General features: G+C 49.0%; 1 protein-coding gene across 9 annotated transcripts in view; it reads left to right on the top strand.

Annotated features, from left to right (window-relative positions):
• The window catches only part of PRRC2B (proline rich coiled-coil 2B), a 58,430-nt gene extending 41,820 nt beyond the window's left edge, over positions 1–16,610 (top strand). For 4 of the 9 annotated variants that reach the window (XM_019540818.1, XM_019540823.1, XM_019540819.1 and 1 more), the window contains exons 19-32: positions 113–254; positions 927–1,009; positions 1,657–1,848; positions 1,999–2,193; positions 2,636–2,722; positions 3,831–3,935; positions 4,448–4,640; positions 6,004–6,101; positions 6,816–6,943; positions 7,605–7,845; positions 9,639–9,815; positions 10,468–10,559; positions 11,173–11,254; positions 11,796–16,610. In XM_019540818.1, the coding sequence (XP_019396363.1) occupies positions 113–254; positions 927–1,009; positions 1,657–1,848; positions 1,999–2,193; positions 2,636–2,722; positions 3,831–3,935; positions 4,448–4,640; positions 6,004–6,101; positions 6,816–6,943; positions 7,605–7,845; positions 9,639–9,815; positions 10,468–10,559; positions 11,173–11,254; positions 11,796–11,936 (1,956 nt within the window). In that variant the 3' untranslated portion in view covers positions 11,937–16,610. The remainder of the gene's footprint in view (positions 1–112; positions 255–926; positions 1,010–1,656; positions 1,849–1,998; positions 2,194–2,635; positions 2,723–3,830; positions 3,936–4,447; positions 4,641–6,003; positions 6,102–6,815; positions 6,944–7,604; positions 7,846–9,638; positions 9,816–10,467; positions 10,560–11,172; positions 11,255–11,795) is intronic. The other 5 variants (XM_019540822.1, XM_019540824.1, XM_019540821.1 and 2 more) reach the window with 5 other exon arrangements.
• Positions 16,611–16,745: the final 135 nt, after the last annotated feature.

Consider the following 16,745-nt stretch of genomic DNA (forward strand, 5'->3'; position numbering starts at 1 on the left):
CCTCCTTATAAAGGCTCAGGAAGCCAGGAGCCAGAGACAGAAACTTGCTAATGGCGGGTCCTGTTAACCTAAATCAACAGCAGGTCTCACAGTCGGTGTCTTTCTCTTTCAGGCACCAGCCAAAGGCCGCGTCCTTCAGTCTCGTATCCCTCCTCGATTTGCCAAGAAGCAGAACAGCATGTGCCTAGAGCAAGGCGATGTAGCCGTGTCTGGAAACAGCCTGGGCACCGAAATCTGGGAAAGCAATAGCCCAGGTAAGATGGAGCCTCTGCTGTTGGCCAGCCCTGGGGCATCTCACAGTTTTGAAACTGGAAATCCCTTGGGGTTGGAAGAGGAATGTGTGCAGAGGGGATTATGTGCACGTGTCACAGAGTCACCTTTCTTCTACCCGTGGCTGAAACTCCCAAGGAAAGGAAGGTGGCAGATCTCTCTGCTTGTGCCAGTTCACATTTTTGCTGCTAAGATAACCATCCTCCTCTTGCTTTGTTGGTGTCACCCTTCTCTTGAGATCTCTTCCTCAGTTTCCTCCCCAGTTCATGTGTCTTAGCCTTGTGTTTAAGGCCCTGTACAGCTCCTTCCCATCTATATCCTTATTCTAATTTCTTCCACTTCCTTATCCTTTCTTTTTACGGTTCCGCACTTCCTGCCAAATAGGCTTCTTTGTCCCCTTCTCTCACTTCCTCCCTGACACTAGAAACCCTTCCCCTCCTTCCAGCCTTCACTTCTCCTAGGAAGTCCTTATCTCTTCTGTCCTGTCATGCCCTGTTTTTCCTATGGTATGGTGCCATGCCTCAGCCTGTCCTGGAGTGTAAAGTGTAAAACAGCAAGTGGCTTTTGGTCAGTCTTGGGGACGGTGGTGGGCCTGATCAGGGTCATGGAAGTGCCATGCTCTCGGGGCTCCATCTGACTCCCATCTGCTCTTCCAGCTCTCTCAGTTCAGTCACCTGGCAGCGATTCCTGGAGCAAGCCTGTGAATGGGTTTAACAGCACAGAAACCAGCCCCACTGAGGTAAGGGGCATCTCATCCCCTGTTCAAGCACTGCGTTAAGTAAAATATTGTTGCAAGTAGCTTGCGCTTCCCATTGTGTTGGCCATTCTGTTGGTGCTGCTTGTGTGGTTTTGGCTCTCCACAGCTTTGGCTTGGTGGCTTTTCAGATGGTAGGCCAAATTCTGCTTGGGATTGCTCTTGGGTGTAAATCTGCAACAGCCCAGCTGCACAGCCAGCTGCTCCAGAGTTAGACTCCAGACTGGGAGCAGAGGACGGCCCAGTAAGTGGAATTGGATGATTCCTGCTTGTGAGATACGTGTAGCTGTTTCTGTAACAAAGGGTGTGAGGAGGCATCGCTGAATGCTGCAGTGACCTTTCACCTTTGAAGAAGAGTTAAATCTGGTTTGGGTCACAAGTGATGTGAGTTCGGCCATCTCAGCCCAGTAGTCAGGTGGAGCTCTCCTCCTAAAGCTGCAGCGGGGTTGGCACTTTGGACAGTCTGCCTCGGGGCTGTCCAGAGCCGGATTAGCAGTGGCCATTGCAGGTCAGGGCGGCCTCCTCGGCCATTATGCTTGGCTAAAAGGGGGCTGTGTTCTCACTGTTGTTTTTTCTCCTTTGTGGAGTTGGGTTTGGATCTGGGGCTTTAACACCTCTCGTGCTTTGCATAGCAGGGTTTTAAAGGCAGCCAGGGGGATAGTGGCATTGACTTGAGCGCAGAGTCTCGGGAATCCTCTGCTACCTCCTCTCAGCGCAGTTCTCCGTATGGCACCCTCAAACCAGAGGAGATGAATGGGGCTGGCCTGGTGGACCCAAAGCCCGACTGCCAGAAGGAGCAAGTGCAGAAGCAATCTGATAAAAAGGTAACCTGGATTTGCAGCCAAGCAAGAGCATGCAGAAACGGGTGCCTCAGGCCTGGGGAAAGGGGCTGCATTGGTGTCTTCATAGCTTTATTAAGATAGAGAATGGGTTATTCAGTCTGTGTGTCTCAGCCTCTCTGCTTTCCCATTAAGGATTCAGATCAAGGCTCAGGACAGAACAAGGAACACAAGCCCGGACCGATCGGCAATGAACGCTCCCTGAAAAACAGAAAGGGTTCGGAGGGGACGGAACGGCTGGAAGGGAATATCCCTCCTGTTAATGGGGTGGAAATTCACGTGGATTCTGTTCTTCCTGTGCCATCTATTGAATTTGGAGTAAATCCTAAAGTGAGGATTGAATTTAATTTTATCTTCTTGGTGGTTTCAGCTTGTAGAGAGGAGGAAGGCGATGTAGGCAGGAAGATTAGTCAAGGGAGGCTTCCAGCTTGCGTGCTGTCGAGTTTCTTTATAGGTGTCACTGCTTGACACAGACCAGGATGTCTTGGCAGAGATGCCTGTTATTCTGATGGAAACATTATGACAAGGAACAAATGGGGTAGCTGCAGGGTGAGCTAGAAGTTATGGCCCTGTTAGCCCATGTGTGCCACTGGGGGGGAAGCCTGTTGCTGATTATAGGCAAGTTTATTTTGCTGTTGCTCTTAAGTGAAGTTCTGCTGAAGACGGTTTTTAGTCCCTAGCAGCATGGTTCTGGTTAAAGTGCGCTAATTGTGAGCAGGTGACAAGCGGCCCCGGGGTCTGGATTTGAACGGGGTGTGTGACCCTTTTTCAGGACTCTGACTTCAGCCTGCCACCTGGTTCTTCCTCCGGTACAGCAGCTAACCCTGTCGCCAAACTGCACGATGCCTTGGCTAGTAACGTAAGTACATCATTGACCCTGAATTGACCTATCTGTCCACTATCCCCAGTTAAACCCCAGAGATGGGTTTAAATGGAAAAAGTGCACGTACTTGCAATTTGCTTGATGCTGAATGTCATGTTACCCAGGTGCTTGACACGGCTCAGAAAACCGGCCATGAAAATGTAGGCACTGTCCTTCAGAGTAACTTGATAACATCAGTGGCTTGTTAGCTCAGAGATACCCATGCCCTTGTTAGGAAATGATTTGAGTATCATATCATGCCCTGTGTAAAGTAAGAAGCCTTGTCTTGAGGATTACCAGTTTCCTTCGGTCCCCTACCATATAAAAAGACAAAGGAGCCTTGTTGGGAAGTGACTCATGGCTGGATCTCAGAGAGTCCTCTTTTTCACAAGGAGCCATAGGGAGCAGTGACCTGCCAGCCAAGCCAAGCCCAGGTCCTTCCTTAATAAAAATGGGGAGATTGTTAGAACAGTTTGGCCAAAAGAAAATTAAAATGGATTGAAAGCCCAGTACTTCCCTGCAGCCCAGCTGTGTGCTGTGATGTTAAAAACATGGCTTCCCCTGAAATAGCACAAACTTCATTTTCTGGAGGTTGGCCTTCCAGGTTCTTGCCTCTCACAGGCGTTGGCAAATCAAACAGTGTGTCCCGGCAGTTCCCATGGATTTGCCTGGGGTGGGCAGGACAGCTGTCTTCATGTGCACGTAGTAGTGTAGGTCAGATCTAGCTGTGGGGCAAGTTGCTGGTCCTGGAGTTCAGCAGAGCTGTGCCTGCTTACCTAGGGTTGCCTCTGGCCCAGCATACCTGCATTGCCATAATGTTAAGCTCACTTAACTTCTTTCTCATTCTAAGCAGTCTCCATAATCCACTCAACAAGCCAGGAAGAAGCAAAACAGTTCAGTTCAGATCCTGGGCAGTATTTGGGCACCTAACTTGTATAGCAGTCAGTGGGAGTCAGGCACCTGCTACCTCTTAGGATTGGGGCCTTTGTGCTGGGCTTAGTGAGTTCTTTGTGAGGCACTTTGCAACTTCGGCATCTCCATAACTTCCTTTGTGGTGAAGAAAGATGTTTATAAGATATTTAGCTGTCTAAATCTCTCTCTCCAGGCGGGGTTAACGCAGTCCATTCCCATCCTGCGGCGAGATCACCATCTCCCACGGTGCATCGGCCTGAACCCAATGTCCTTCCCCACGGCAGACCTCACCCTGAAGGTAAGCAAGGCTCGCTCTGCTTTGCTCCAGCTCTGAAAACCCAGCCCCACTTCCACCCAAATAGTAAAGGTGGAGAGAAGCTTCACACACCGCCGCCTCAGTGTTTCATTGGGCACTTGCAACATCTTTATTTAACTCCATTAACAAATGGGCAGCATATGTATACATGAATTTAGTTCAGGTGGAAGGGGGGCATTTGGGCAGCTCTGGGTGGGAAAGTCCTCCCTAGTCATTAAATAGGGAAAGCAAGCTGGGTTGCAGCCCAGCCTAGTAGAGACCAAGTCAAGGAATGGGCAAGAGGACAGTTCATTTTTTTTTTTTTTTCCTGGCCTGCTAAGTCCTGGGTGCTCCCTTGCACCTGACACAAAGCAGCCACCTGGTGCCAGTTGCAGGGGAACTTTTTGCAACATAGGCACTTTCTTGCTGGGAGTTGATCTGAGACTTGGCAGCAGCTGTCAGGCAAAACAGCTTTCCCCTCCATTTCAGTTCCCTGTCTTTCCTCACTGCTGCAGATGGAGTCCGCCCGCAAAGCATGGGAGAATTCCCCTAGCTTACCAGAACAGAGCTCTCCAGGAGGTGCTGGCTCGGGCATCCAGCCACCTTCCAGCGTTGGAGCATCCAATGGTGTCAGCTACAGCTCGTTTGGGGGCGTTTCCATGCCTCCTATGCCAGTGGCATCTGTAGCACCTTCTGCATCTATTCCAGGTACCTGCTAGACATTGACTTTGTTCCAGATTGATGGAAGTGGAGCTGCATGCCCCTGGCCCTGTCCAGTTTGACTCTGTGCTTTGTGTGTGTGAAAGCATGGACTCCACCTTGGAGTCATGTATTGGGAGTATGTGAAAGAGTTGGTTGTGTAATGAGACAGTCGACTAGATGGTGCTGAAGAACTCATTGCCAGAGCAATTAGGAGAGAGGTAACTTTCCTCTCCTCAGGTGAGGGTCCTCTGGCTGTTGTTGGTGTAAGCCTGGCATAGGGCTAAAATCCTTCATGGGCGTGTCGCGGTGGGTTAATGCCTGTGGTTGGACACTGGGCTGTCTCGGCGATGTTGCCCTAGGTCCCGCTTGACCCTTCACTGTGTACTTGACAGAAGGGAAACAAAGACTCTGTGACTGAGAGACTTGTCCCAGCACTGGCATCAAACAATTCCCCTAAGTATTTCTCTAGCTGAGGCCGTTCTTTCGGTCTTAGGTACCTAGAAGCCCTTGTTACCGTAGCACCTCCCAATATATGTATATAATCACGTGCACTCCTAGTACCCCCGTGAGGTAGGAAGTGCTGTCATCCGCATTTTGCAGGGCCTTGTACCTGGTCCCCCCCCCATATTGAAAACTTAGCACCCTTCTTATTAACTCTCCCTCTGCAGCTGTTGAGTGGGATGGGCTATACTGAGGACAGCTACTAGTGGGCCAAACCATTTGCAGTGACTAAATTCTCTACATTTGCCACTTACAAAGCTGGCTGGCCCCAGAGGCAGAGACAAGTGTATGTTTTTTCCACCCTCTCTCTTGCACAGCGCTTCACTATGGTGCAGGATAGATCAGTGCTTCCTTCCTTGTGCCCTTGTTTGCATGTATTTTCTGAAGCAAATGCTTACTTTGTCTTTTGCAATGGGGCTGCAATTTTGTGCCTCCCAGCTGCAAAGACCTGGTGATGGTGAGCAGTCCAAGTTGACCACCACTGAGTTTTCTTTATTACTAGTTTGTAACTCAGCTCAGTTGATTCATCCTGAACTACCAACCCTCACACAAGGGGCAGTGTCATACACTAGGAAAAGGGCAGGTTAGCATTTACCAGCCCACAGTGCCAGCCTTGCAAAAGCATGCTTGCTCAACACGTGGCTGGTGAGAGAAGTGGAGTTCATTTTGGGTAAAGACCGGGGCATTTTTCCAACTGTTTCACAAAGCTGCCATAACACACTGGCGTGTGGACCGGAGAAACAGACCTGATGGGTCTGCAGTCTCCACCTCATTGTCCTGCTTGTACCTTTGTCTCTGGCTCTGTTTATGCTGGAATGAATAGGGTTCAGTTGTCATACTGTTTCTTCCCTTCCATTTCAAATTCTAGGTAACCACATCCCACCCCTGTACCTTGATGGTCATGTGTTTGCAAGTCAGCCACGCCTGGTTCCTCAGACGATACCTCAGCAGCAGAGCTACCAACAGGTGAGCATTGGAGGGGGAGTAGCAGTCACTGCGTCTCTGAATGGGGTTGGTCCAGAGTCATCCTCCCCCTGCCCATCAGCCAGAGAATACTGTTCTGCAACACAGACTGCAGCTGCCTAAACCAGATCAGCAGACTGGCTGAAGATAGGAGATGCTGGTTTTTGCACCACAATCATTTTGACAGGTTTTAATAGGGAGGAGTCTGTAAAGCCCAAATATGTGGCAGAATGAGGACGTGTCCATTTCCCCACCTTGTTCTGAGTGAGATGTATGAACAGGTTTGAGCCTCAGTCTTTTCCCAGTGTATCCACAGCCACATCCCCCCAAGGCAAAGCACTCAGCAGCAGTTCTCAGCATCTCCATCACCAGGGTGCAGTAGTGCTGTCTGGGCTGTGGAGAGCTCTTGTGGGTAAGAGGAGAAGGCAGTGCCAGAGCCTTTGAGAATAGTCTCTGCCTGGGAAAAGAGCCTGTTTTGTGTGTGAAGAACATCAGTCCCTGGGAAGCTCAGTCCTGTGCTTCTTTGCACTGCTTCATTCACACCTGCCCAGACATCAGTCTTTTCCAGTTCCCATGCAACTGTGCTCTGAAAAATGACACCTTGTGGGGCTGGGGGAAGGTAGAGCAACTCTCTGAAGAAAGCAGATGGATGTTGAACAGCTCAAGAGGGTTTCTGGCTGCCTCCATGTCTTTCAGTCACCTTTGTTTCCTCTGCAGGCTGCTGCTGCTCAGCAGATTCCCATCTCCCTTCACACATCCTTACAAGCCCAGGCACAGCTTGGGCTCAGAGGTGGCCTGCCTGTGTCCCAGTCCCAGGAGATCTACAGCTCCATACAGCCCTTCAGGTAACGGCTCTGGTGGTTAATCTGAGCAGCAACAGAGCTTTATTGTTGTGAACAGCTAAATATGCCTACAGCAATGTGCATCTGCTGCCCAGTTCATTTGACTGGCAAAGCAGATGTGTTGCAACAAGGCTTGGCAGAGGGACGTGGGGAAGGTGTTGGCATGCCAGCCTGCACTGCAGTGTTCTCAGCCCCTTCTCTAGATAAAATAAGCCAACCCAATAAAATATGGATTCTTGGCTAAGATGCCTTGGCGCTCTCCAGCTGCTGGACATCACAGCAAGGTCTTGGCAGACCTTCACCTTCCAGGGACAGCTTCTGCCACCCCATCTGCAGTGGGAGTTGCTTACTACTGCAGTCGCCTCGTTGCCACCATTAGACTGAAGTTCATCAAGAGTCGGCTGTTTCTGGTGAAGTCGATGTTAAAGTTCCTGTGGGGCCTCAAACCAGGGGCTTAGCCCAAAGGGTGTTAGGGTGAGCGTGAAAGACTGGGGAAAACTGAATTCTACTGACAAAAGGGCTTTTGTTTCCCTGTTGTTTGGCTTGATGCTGCACTTCATTGTGTGACCTGACTGCCATCCACATGGGGTATAGGGGATGAACTGGGGAGAAGTGCAGTCTCAAAAGGGCCCAAGGGCAGTGTTTAAGTGTTTCTCTTTTTCAGGTCTCAGGTGTACATGCACCCCAGTCTGTCTCAGCCCAATACCATGGTTTTGACGGGAGGCACGGCTCTAAAGCCTCCATACTCCGCCTTCCCAGGCATGCAGCCCTTGGAGATGGTGAAAACACAGTCTGGGTCCCCTTACCAGCCAATGAATGGAAGCCAGACGCTGGTTTATGAAGGCCAGATAAATCAGGCAGCTGGTATGGGAGCTTCGCAGATGATGGACTCCCAGCTTACACAGGTTAGGAACAAAGGTTGCATGCTGCTTTGTTTTTTGTGTGTGCTCATGACTCCAGCATCTGAGACTGGGTCTTAGTAGATATTTGTGGTAAGCTATGGGCTTTTGTGAATAAACTCTTCACAAGGAACCATGCCTCCACTTGGGCCAAGCCCTGGGTCCCTCATACTTGGTAAAAACGTATAACTCATCCTCCAGATTTCTCGAGAAAGTTTGTCTGACCTTAAGCCAATGACCCTCATCTCTTCTCATTTCAACTCTTGGAGCATCCTGGTCCTGAAGGTATCTCCACAAAATATCTCCCTGCTTTCTAGAGTTGCCACCTCTCCTTCAGCTTTCTTACACATAGTTCCCAGAGGCTGAGTGAGTCCTGCTGGGAAGATTGATATGTTCATACCACGTGCTGGATCCATCCATTCATTGATTGGCTTTTGATGGTTTTCATGAAGCTTAGCTTACGCTGTCTGATACATTGTGTTAAAAAAATATGAAAAGCCAGAATATTCTGAACCTTTATTTTTGCTTAAAGAGGGACTTGTATGCTGCAGAAGCTGAGAGCGCAAAGCTAGGTAACCCAAAAGACAGCTTAGCTAGGGGAGGTGCAGAGGTTCCTGACAAACCATAACTAGGTTTCTCCTGCCTGGATCACGTGGTGGTGATGTCTTGCTCCTCTCATTGCAAAGCAGTCATGGGAAGTCCCAAATGCAGCAATTGCAAAGACTGCCAGAGCAAGTAAGAGGGAACAAGAGGCTACAGAGCAGAGAAAACTTTTTTGTAAAGAAAGAAAACCCCGTGCAAAGTGCCTGCTAAGTGGTGGCACCCACTCCTAATTGAATACAAAGTGGCACAGTTTGCTAACGATCCTGGGCCTGTCGGTGATCAGAGGCCAGTAGTCTCTTTTTGCCCCTCATCCTCTTCCAGGTTTTATGACCCCTTTGAAAATTTGGCCTCATTTAATTGCCACTGAGTTCTAAGGTGCAGTTTTCAGTCACGTTTAACCACTCCCCTCATCAGTTGTTTCAAGACGGGGTTGAAGCCTGTGGGGGTTGGAACCTAAAGCACCAGCCTTCCTGGCGGCACAGGCCTCAAAATCACATCAGCAAAAGAGAATAGCCAATTGCTTGGATCGGGGCGACACACATGGGGTGCACACAGGTGCACCCCCTGCAGAAAGGCACCGCTAACACTGTCAGCAGCCCCTGTGGGTGGTCACTGCTTGCCACCCTGCTGCTGACACTGGTGGTGGCATCTGCGGGCGATCCACGCTGGCTGCCTCTGCCGGTGGTGGTTGTGGGTGGTCGCCGACCTTTGGTCAGCATTTGCCACCTCCCCTCCCCCCAGCTGCTGACAGTGCCGGCGGCATCTGCGGGAGCTTCCCTGCTTGCCGCCACCGTGCCCCACCAGCCGCTGGGGGCACAAGTCATTCATGGTTTGGATGTGGAAGTTGAGGTGAAAAGAATGTGAGCTGTCTGATGCCCCGGTGGCTGCCAGCACCACGGAGAAGGCTCATATGGGCAGCGACCCTGAAGACTGACAAAGCAGTGAGGAAGGCTCAAGGCAATCAGCAAAGCCCTCTGTAAAGAGCGCGCACCTTAGGCCACCGCTTTATACAAAGGACACTTGGTGTGGTGTGGCTACAGGGTGTTGGCAGCTCTACATGGACACACATTGCAGTATGAAAGTCCCTCTTTAACGGTGATGTGTTTTGGGGGGGTTTTGGTGGCTCATTGAGCAGCTAGCATGTTGAACTGCACTCTCCTTCCTTCTCTCAGTAACCACATGTAATTGTCATGCAGCTAACGATGCCTATGCCTGGGTCCCAGCTTCCTCTGCCCCGTTACGGTTCTGGCCAGCAGCCACTGATCTTACCACAGTCCATCCAGCTTCCCCAGGGGCAGAATCTGCCTGTCGGAGCACCCCGCAGGATTCTCCCGCCTGGATCCCAGCCTTCTGTTCTTGCAACCAGCAGGGAGGTAAGAGCTCGCACCTGGGCTTTCTTTAAGAAGCTTTGCACTTGGGTTTTGCACCGTTCCCTGAAAAAAGAACCACCTATTATAGGCCTGCAGTTAATGAGGAGGGGGATTTACTTGTGGGGGGCTCCTTATCTACCAGCTGGTTGGAGCAGAGCAGCTCCATTCCTCCCATCTCCATAGCCCAGGCCAGCAGTCTGTTGGGTTGTGCTGCTGTGCCGCCTTCTGTTTTCAGAAGGCAGGGTCATGCCTCGGTCCAGTTTTGCAGTGTCCAGAGAGAGCAGCTGTGGGCTGCGTTCCTTGCCAGGCATAGTCAGCTCCCAGGTGCAGATGGACTGCTGCTCGTGAAATACAGCGCTGTTGTCAAAAAGCCCTGTTTGAGCAGATACTGCAATGCCCCATCAGCTTCAATGCCTTCGTGTAAGCAACGGGTTCTTTTCCAGAGGAGAGAGCACTAGGGATGAGATTTCCTTTTTGCTTGTGCAACCAAAAATAGGCAAGTCCTTTCACTGGCATAGCACGCTTCCCCGTGTGTAAAGTGGAGGCAAGTGGTATTTGCCAACATCACAAGGGGAGCAGGGAGGCTAAAAATGTGATTGGAGTGCTTGCCAAGTAGATGCAAAGATGATATTTTCTCACTCACTTTCCTCCTTAGTCCTCTCAAATGGAAATGAAAGGGTTTCATTTCACAGATGGCAAACAGAACATGTCCTCCGGAGGATCTGTACCGTCTCCACACACGTACAGGTAAACGATCTGCAGAGCTCTGTCCGTAGCACCGGGTTGAGTGTGGTGGGAAAGGCTTGGTAATGTTTAACGTTGGAGTGAAACAGTGTTTGCGTCATGCTTCTTTGACTGAGATCCATTAATATAATTTCAAAAATGGAATCTGTGCTAGTCTGAATACTGATTTCCAAGCATAGTGTTGGGGCTTTGCTCTCATGGCAGGGAGCCCATAAACTGCTGTAATTGGCCTGGGAGAAATGCAAAAAAGTGTGACCGGTTTTTGTGTCAGAGCCTTGAAGGTCTGATGCCAGTAGAAGGTGCTCTTACTAAGGCGGCCATGCTGGGGCGTCAGATATGTGGCTTCCTTCCAGTTCTACCTTTTGAGCCCAAGAACTAGAAGCTCCCGGCCCGGCCTTCCATGCTCTGATCCTCCTTTTGAGGTGGGAAAGGATTTTTGCGACTCTTAGATGTATCCTCTCCCCCTGCCCAGTGACGCATAATCTTGCTTGGGTTGACGGTTTTTAAGAGCTCCCCAGTCCAAGCCTGCTGGTTCCTCCTTACTTTCATGCAGACCAGGCTTTTGTTCCGTTGTAGTAACCTAGGCCATGTGTGCTCTCAACCCTTTGATTTCCAGGCCTAGCTCTGCCAGCCCTAGTGGGAAGCCATCTGGACCAGCAGTCAGTATGGGCTCCATGCAGGGACACTATGTGCAACAGGTAGGGCATGTTGATACTGTTGAGCATTGACCTAATGGTATCTGCTCTCGCACACAGTCAGATTGGTAGAGTTCCTACCATTGTGACGACCCAGCCTAATCTGTTAGTGTGCTAGGATATGAACTTAGTTTCCCCCTTGATAATCCTGTATGTGCATGCATGTGTGAGCATAGGTGTACACTTGCCTTACCAAATAAAGTATGTTGAGCCCAATCAGCAAAGCTAACCAAATCATAGTGGCACAATATCAACAGGAGGAAAGGTGTATTGAGTGTCCTGTCCCAGCCGTGCTGTTAGCCTGCTTGGTGAGGAACTGTCCTGGGCGGTGGTGGGGGATGGGGGTTTGGCCCCCTCAAGATGGGAGCTCTGGGTGCACACAGTAGCTGACCCTGTGGTGTCCTTGGGCCCCTCTGCATTAAGATGGGGCATTTGTGGTTTGCTCCTTGGACTTAGGTGCCCGGGCACTGTTGTGAAGCTGGCCCTCATCCTTTTGTTCCTGGGTCCCCATGTGAACTGATGCTGTGTTTCTCTTTGTCAAAAGGCAAAACAGCGAGTGGATGAAAATAAAACCAACCTGGGAGCAGTGAAGTTGCAAGAGGCATCCTCCACCAACCAGCTGAAGCCGGTGCGCACGGGAGCCATCAAACCTCAAGCGGTCAAAGTGGAGGAGAGCAAGGCGTAGGAGCGTCCCCAGCTCACCCTCCCGGCTGGGGGAGGCTCAGCCTGGCGTCGTGAAAGTCTCACCAGATCACTCCCATCCTAGCCCGGACTGACGAAAACGACATCCTCTCTCAGCCCCTCTCCCAACAAAGCAGTTTGAAACGGTGGATTTGACATTGACTTGCTTGCTTTAAAAACAAACCGACTACCCATCCCCATGTGACTATTGAGTGGCTCGAGCCATCTTTTTGTTCCTACCCCCAGCCCCTACCATCTCCCTTGCAGGTAGTTCATTTGGCAAAGCCCAGTGATCACGTTCCCTACTTCTGTCTCAGCGGAGTGGCAACTGGGGAGGGGGCCAGGTTGAGGCTTTTCATTTTAAAGGCAGCTGAGGTTTTTACAAAAAAAGCTATATCTTTGTTTATAGCGATTTTTTTATATGTTCTCATTTCCCCTTTCTCTTTACCCCACCCTCCCATCCCCATAGCTTCCAGAAAATCCCCCAGACCAAAATCACGTGCTTGGACAGAACCCTGCTTAATTTGGTGTTCGGTTCTGTGCTCCCTTGAGAGTTTTGACTCTTAAATTGTGGTGTTTTGGGTGCTTTTCCCCTCCCCTCCTCCAGCAGTTTAGCCTTCCAAATGAGCTGATTAAGAGGCATAAAGGACAGTTAAGGCATTTGGTAACTTTTCAGTATTTTTGTTTAAGCTAGAAGCAGTGCTTGCTTTAGAGGTAAACGTGTAACAAAGGTATATAGTAGATCGATGCATTAATCTTGAAACTTGCACCACTTAACTGTAGCTTCAGGGTGCCCTGTATACAACAAATTGTGGCATTTTCCTTTTTTAAGGAAAGACACCCAGTTTCTGCCATAGGCTCATTTGGATCGAGTTGGTTTCTGGTGGGTTGTTCCCCCCCCTGCCCTTTCCCCACCCCTTTGTAACTGCCCCGTGTGCAGCAGCTCAGAAATCACGGATTTACAAAGCGTAAACTGTCAAAGAATTGTGCATGGATCAGAAGAGTTGGCAAAAGCCAACGGGTCTATTTGGACTACTTTTTGTAGTTGTGATGCTCTCTCTATGCTTCCCATCCCCTCGGTTGCTCTGTTTTGTGCTCGTCCCCCGGAGCTTTCTGTTTTCTCCTCTGGGTCTTGCTCTTTCTCCTTCTGACTCCACAGCCTTTTGCACAACTTGCCATGGAAACAAGCTAGTGGGAATCCCCTCTGCAGAGCAGCCACAGCACACAAAGAAAATCCTGTTGGGTTTTGGTTTTTTGGGGGGTGGAGGGGGTTGTTGCATTAGAAGCGTGGCTGTTTGGAATCATCATCTTTGTCTTCTCTCCTTCTGATTAAGAGAAAATAGGTCTTTCCTTTTGGCTGAGTTGCATACAGTCCTCAGAATTCGGTAGTGCTTTTAAAGGTCCCAGTGGGAGGAAGTTAAGGTTTTTGTTTTGAGGTGTTTTATTGATCAGATGTGGTTTGTGAGTGTGTGTGCGTGTGTGTGAGCGTGTGCCTGTACTACAGGACTGATGCACAAGTAGTTTTGGAAGATGTTTGGGTCTTAAAGCTGACAACAGTCTTAAGTAAACTGAACCGCCTCCAGCCAAGAACTGCTCAGCTGTTTAAAAACAAGGAGTGGACTCTTGTTGCTCTGATGTTAACGGAAAGGAAAGTGTTGTTTCTGCGATAGCTGATAGCTCGCTAACCAGCTGTCCCATCTGCCTGGGCTAGGTGACAGCAACTAATTTGCCAATGGTTCCAAAGACGACATTTTGAACAAAGAATGTATTTGGGAAGGGATCTGAATGAAAGGGAGGTTTTTTCGTTTTGTGTTTTTGTTTTTTGTACAAGTGAAGATCTTTCAGAATTTTCTAGAGATGCAGTCGAAGTTTTGAGCTGGGTATAAATCAGGATGTTTCTACAATACCTTTGACAGAACCTAGAAATCTGAACTAACTTAGATATAGTAAATGTCCCCCTTAGTCCCAGGTAAAGACCCCTGAAGGGAACAGGATAGGATGGTACTTCTTTTTAATGTTTTTTTTCCTTTATTGTTTTGTGGATTTTAACTTCACAGCAGAGTGTCAGCATCTCTCTAGCATCCTACAGAGTACATGGTTTGAGATTTTAGTGATGTACTTTCCAGCCTTCAAAAATTCCCTAAACCCGCATCCTCATCTGCTCACCTTTGCTCCTGCTCCAGATGTTTTCCAAAGGTTGCCCCACCAGTAACTCATCCAGCCCCCTTGTCATCTTGGAACATCGTGAGCAGTGGAACAGTCTCAATTTATTTTGCATCATCTCCTTACCCCCGTTCCCTCCGCCACCGCTGCTCTCCCCCGGTTTTTTGCCCAGGTGGCTCAAGCTGATATCAGCCCAGAATCTTAACTGTATTGACTGAAGAGCTTATCCAGGCCCCTCTTCTCTCCCTTTCCCACCCCTAGACACAGTTAATGCTTTTCAAAGACACTAACCTCTTTCCTTCCTCATATGACTTTCGAGTGGTCCTGTGTGTTGGAGAAATCAGGTTACTGCTGGACACAAGACGTTGCAGTCCCCCTCTGGTTGTAAATGGCATCAGAACTACAGTATGTCCTGTTAAAAAGGGTCAGCCTTCTTTCTCTCTTCCCCCCTCCTGACCCACCCCAAACAGAATAAAACACTAGAATTTATTTATACGTATTTGATGTTGTAGGTCTAGGTGAAAAAGTAAATGTTTCACTGCTCTATTTATATATTATGTCTGAATTATTCTGTGCGGGAAAGGCCAAGAAATGCATGTGAGCTTCATTCCGTTCATCACCTTTGCGTGACTGTCAGCTGCGGTTTACAAGGCTCTTTCACTCAGTGGATTGTTGTCTGATGGAAAGCAGTTTTAGAGCCCAGACTTTTAAGGTGCAATATCCTTCTCTGCCTCCTTTTTGTTTGTTCATTTTGTTCATTTAGTTTTAGACCTAGTAGGAGAGGCTAATGCAGTGCATGGTGCTTTTGAAAGTCAAATGGAAAGTCTCCTCAAGGATCAGAAATGCAAAGGTGTCTGATGAGAGTTATTAGGAACTCGTTCTTGGGAAGGGGGAGGTTGGAGATGCTGGTTTATCAGTGATAACTTCCACTCGCCATCTCCATTGCTGAAGTGTGGGGGCCCTTACAGCTCATTCCTTTGCTGCGGGAATTTGCTTTGACTGGAAACCAGCCGCTGAACTTTGGCTCTTGCTGCTAGGACAGATATGCTTTGAAGTGAGAGGAGGAGGTGGGATCCATGTTCTCAGCCACTGTGAGCCAGAGCAGAAATATTTGGAGGCTGACGCTTTGCTGCCTTTTAACCACGTTGTTCAGCTGAAGGCCCAAAGTACATGTATGTAAATACTAGTGCATTATGCACAGTGACTGCCGGCCTGCCAAGAAATGTTCAGTGCTCTTTCCTTCCCTTGATTTCAGCCTTCTTTTAGCCATTAGTTTGGGGGGGGGGGAAGCTCCTGAAAAGGTGAAAGCAGCAACACTGCCAGTGAAGCAGGTATCGCCGCTGACCTTCCATCACTCGCTCTTGGCTCTGTTATACTGTGGTCAGCAACTCCCAAGGTGTTTGCAGCTCATTGAATCTCAAACGTGTGCGTGCATGCCGAGAGGCACTCCATTCAGAAGAATGCTGCAAAGCAACAAGCTGCCCTGTGGTTCCCATGTGTCCGTATGGGTATGTACAACCAGAAGTTAGCACCTCTACAGTTTCACCTTTTTGCAGGCTACACGATTCACCTTCTGAGCGAGCGAGCACAACTGCATGCCAAGATCTGTCCTGTTACACTGTCTTCCTTCCTTGTGTTTTGCTTCTGACGGGCTGAGCACAGATTAAATCCTTTTTTCTTTTTTAATGTTGGTTCCTTTTGACAGGTAACCGCCCAGTTTCCTCGTCAGATTTCCTTACGAACAAGGAATTACACCAACCATAGGCATCTAAATCCTCTTAACGTAGTTGTGGTCCAAAAGAGTTGATCGAATAATTAAAGCAGTGGAGTTGCAACTTCAAAGAGACAGAACCAGTCCCCATGTGGTGTGTGTGGGTGTGCGTGTGTGTGGCTTTTTCCATTTTTAAATCCATAGGCTACCAAGACCCCGTAGTGGCCACAGCCCCGTCCTCCCCCCACCTTGGGTTTGACGATTCATCCTTGGCTCAAGATGTCTGCAGTCACCTCCTGACCGGTAGCGCTGGGAATCGCCGGTAGCAGCAGCAACAAGGCACTCACCTGCTCCCTCTGTAGCATGTCAAGGCATTGTCCCTAGCTGGATCCTTTCTCTGGTTCTGTATAAATTGCATTCGTTGTTTCTCAAGGGGATATTGTACTCCTTCAGGCTTTTAACCTCATGACCTGTATAGTAAAATTTTTTTGGCCTTTCCTCTCTTTGTCTTTTCATGTAGACCAGATATTTGAAAGGGCAGACGATGGATAAATGTGTAACGTGCAACCTGTTTATTATATTTTTTGGAAACTTTTCCTTGGACCGGAACTCGAATCACTGCATCACCAGGCCAGTTGTGGCACACTCTTTATTGCCCTTTTTTTCCCCTCGTTTTCAGTACCTATTGTTTCTCCTTTCAAATATGTGATTGTATTAGCTCTTTCCATATGAAAGAATTCTCCTTATTTAAATAAAAAAAAAAACTTAAAAAAAAATAAAGCAGATTATGCTTTTCTCAAATTCCCAAGTCCCCCGTGTGCTTTCATGGTTGGTTACTATTTGTAGGAAGAAGCATAGAAATCCTAGAAATGAAGGGCTGGAAGAGACCTCAAAAGACTGAGTCCAACCCCCGTGCTCTGGGCAGGAAACTTCAGCACA

Source organism: Crocodylus porosus, unplaced genomic scaffold (assembly GCF_001723895.1).
Source record: "Crocodylus porosus isolate Cpor-Errol unplaced genomic scaffold, CroPor_comp1, whole genome shotgun sequence".
NCBI lineage: Eukaryota > Metazoa > Chordata > Crocodylia > Crocodylidae > Crocodylus > Crocodylus porosus.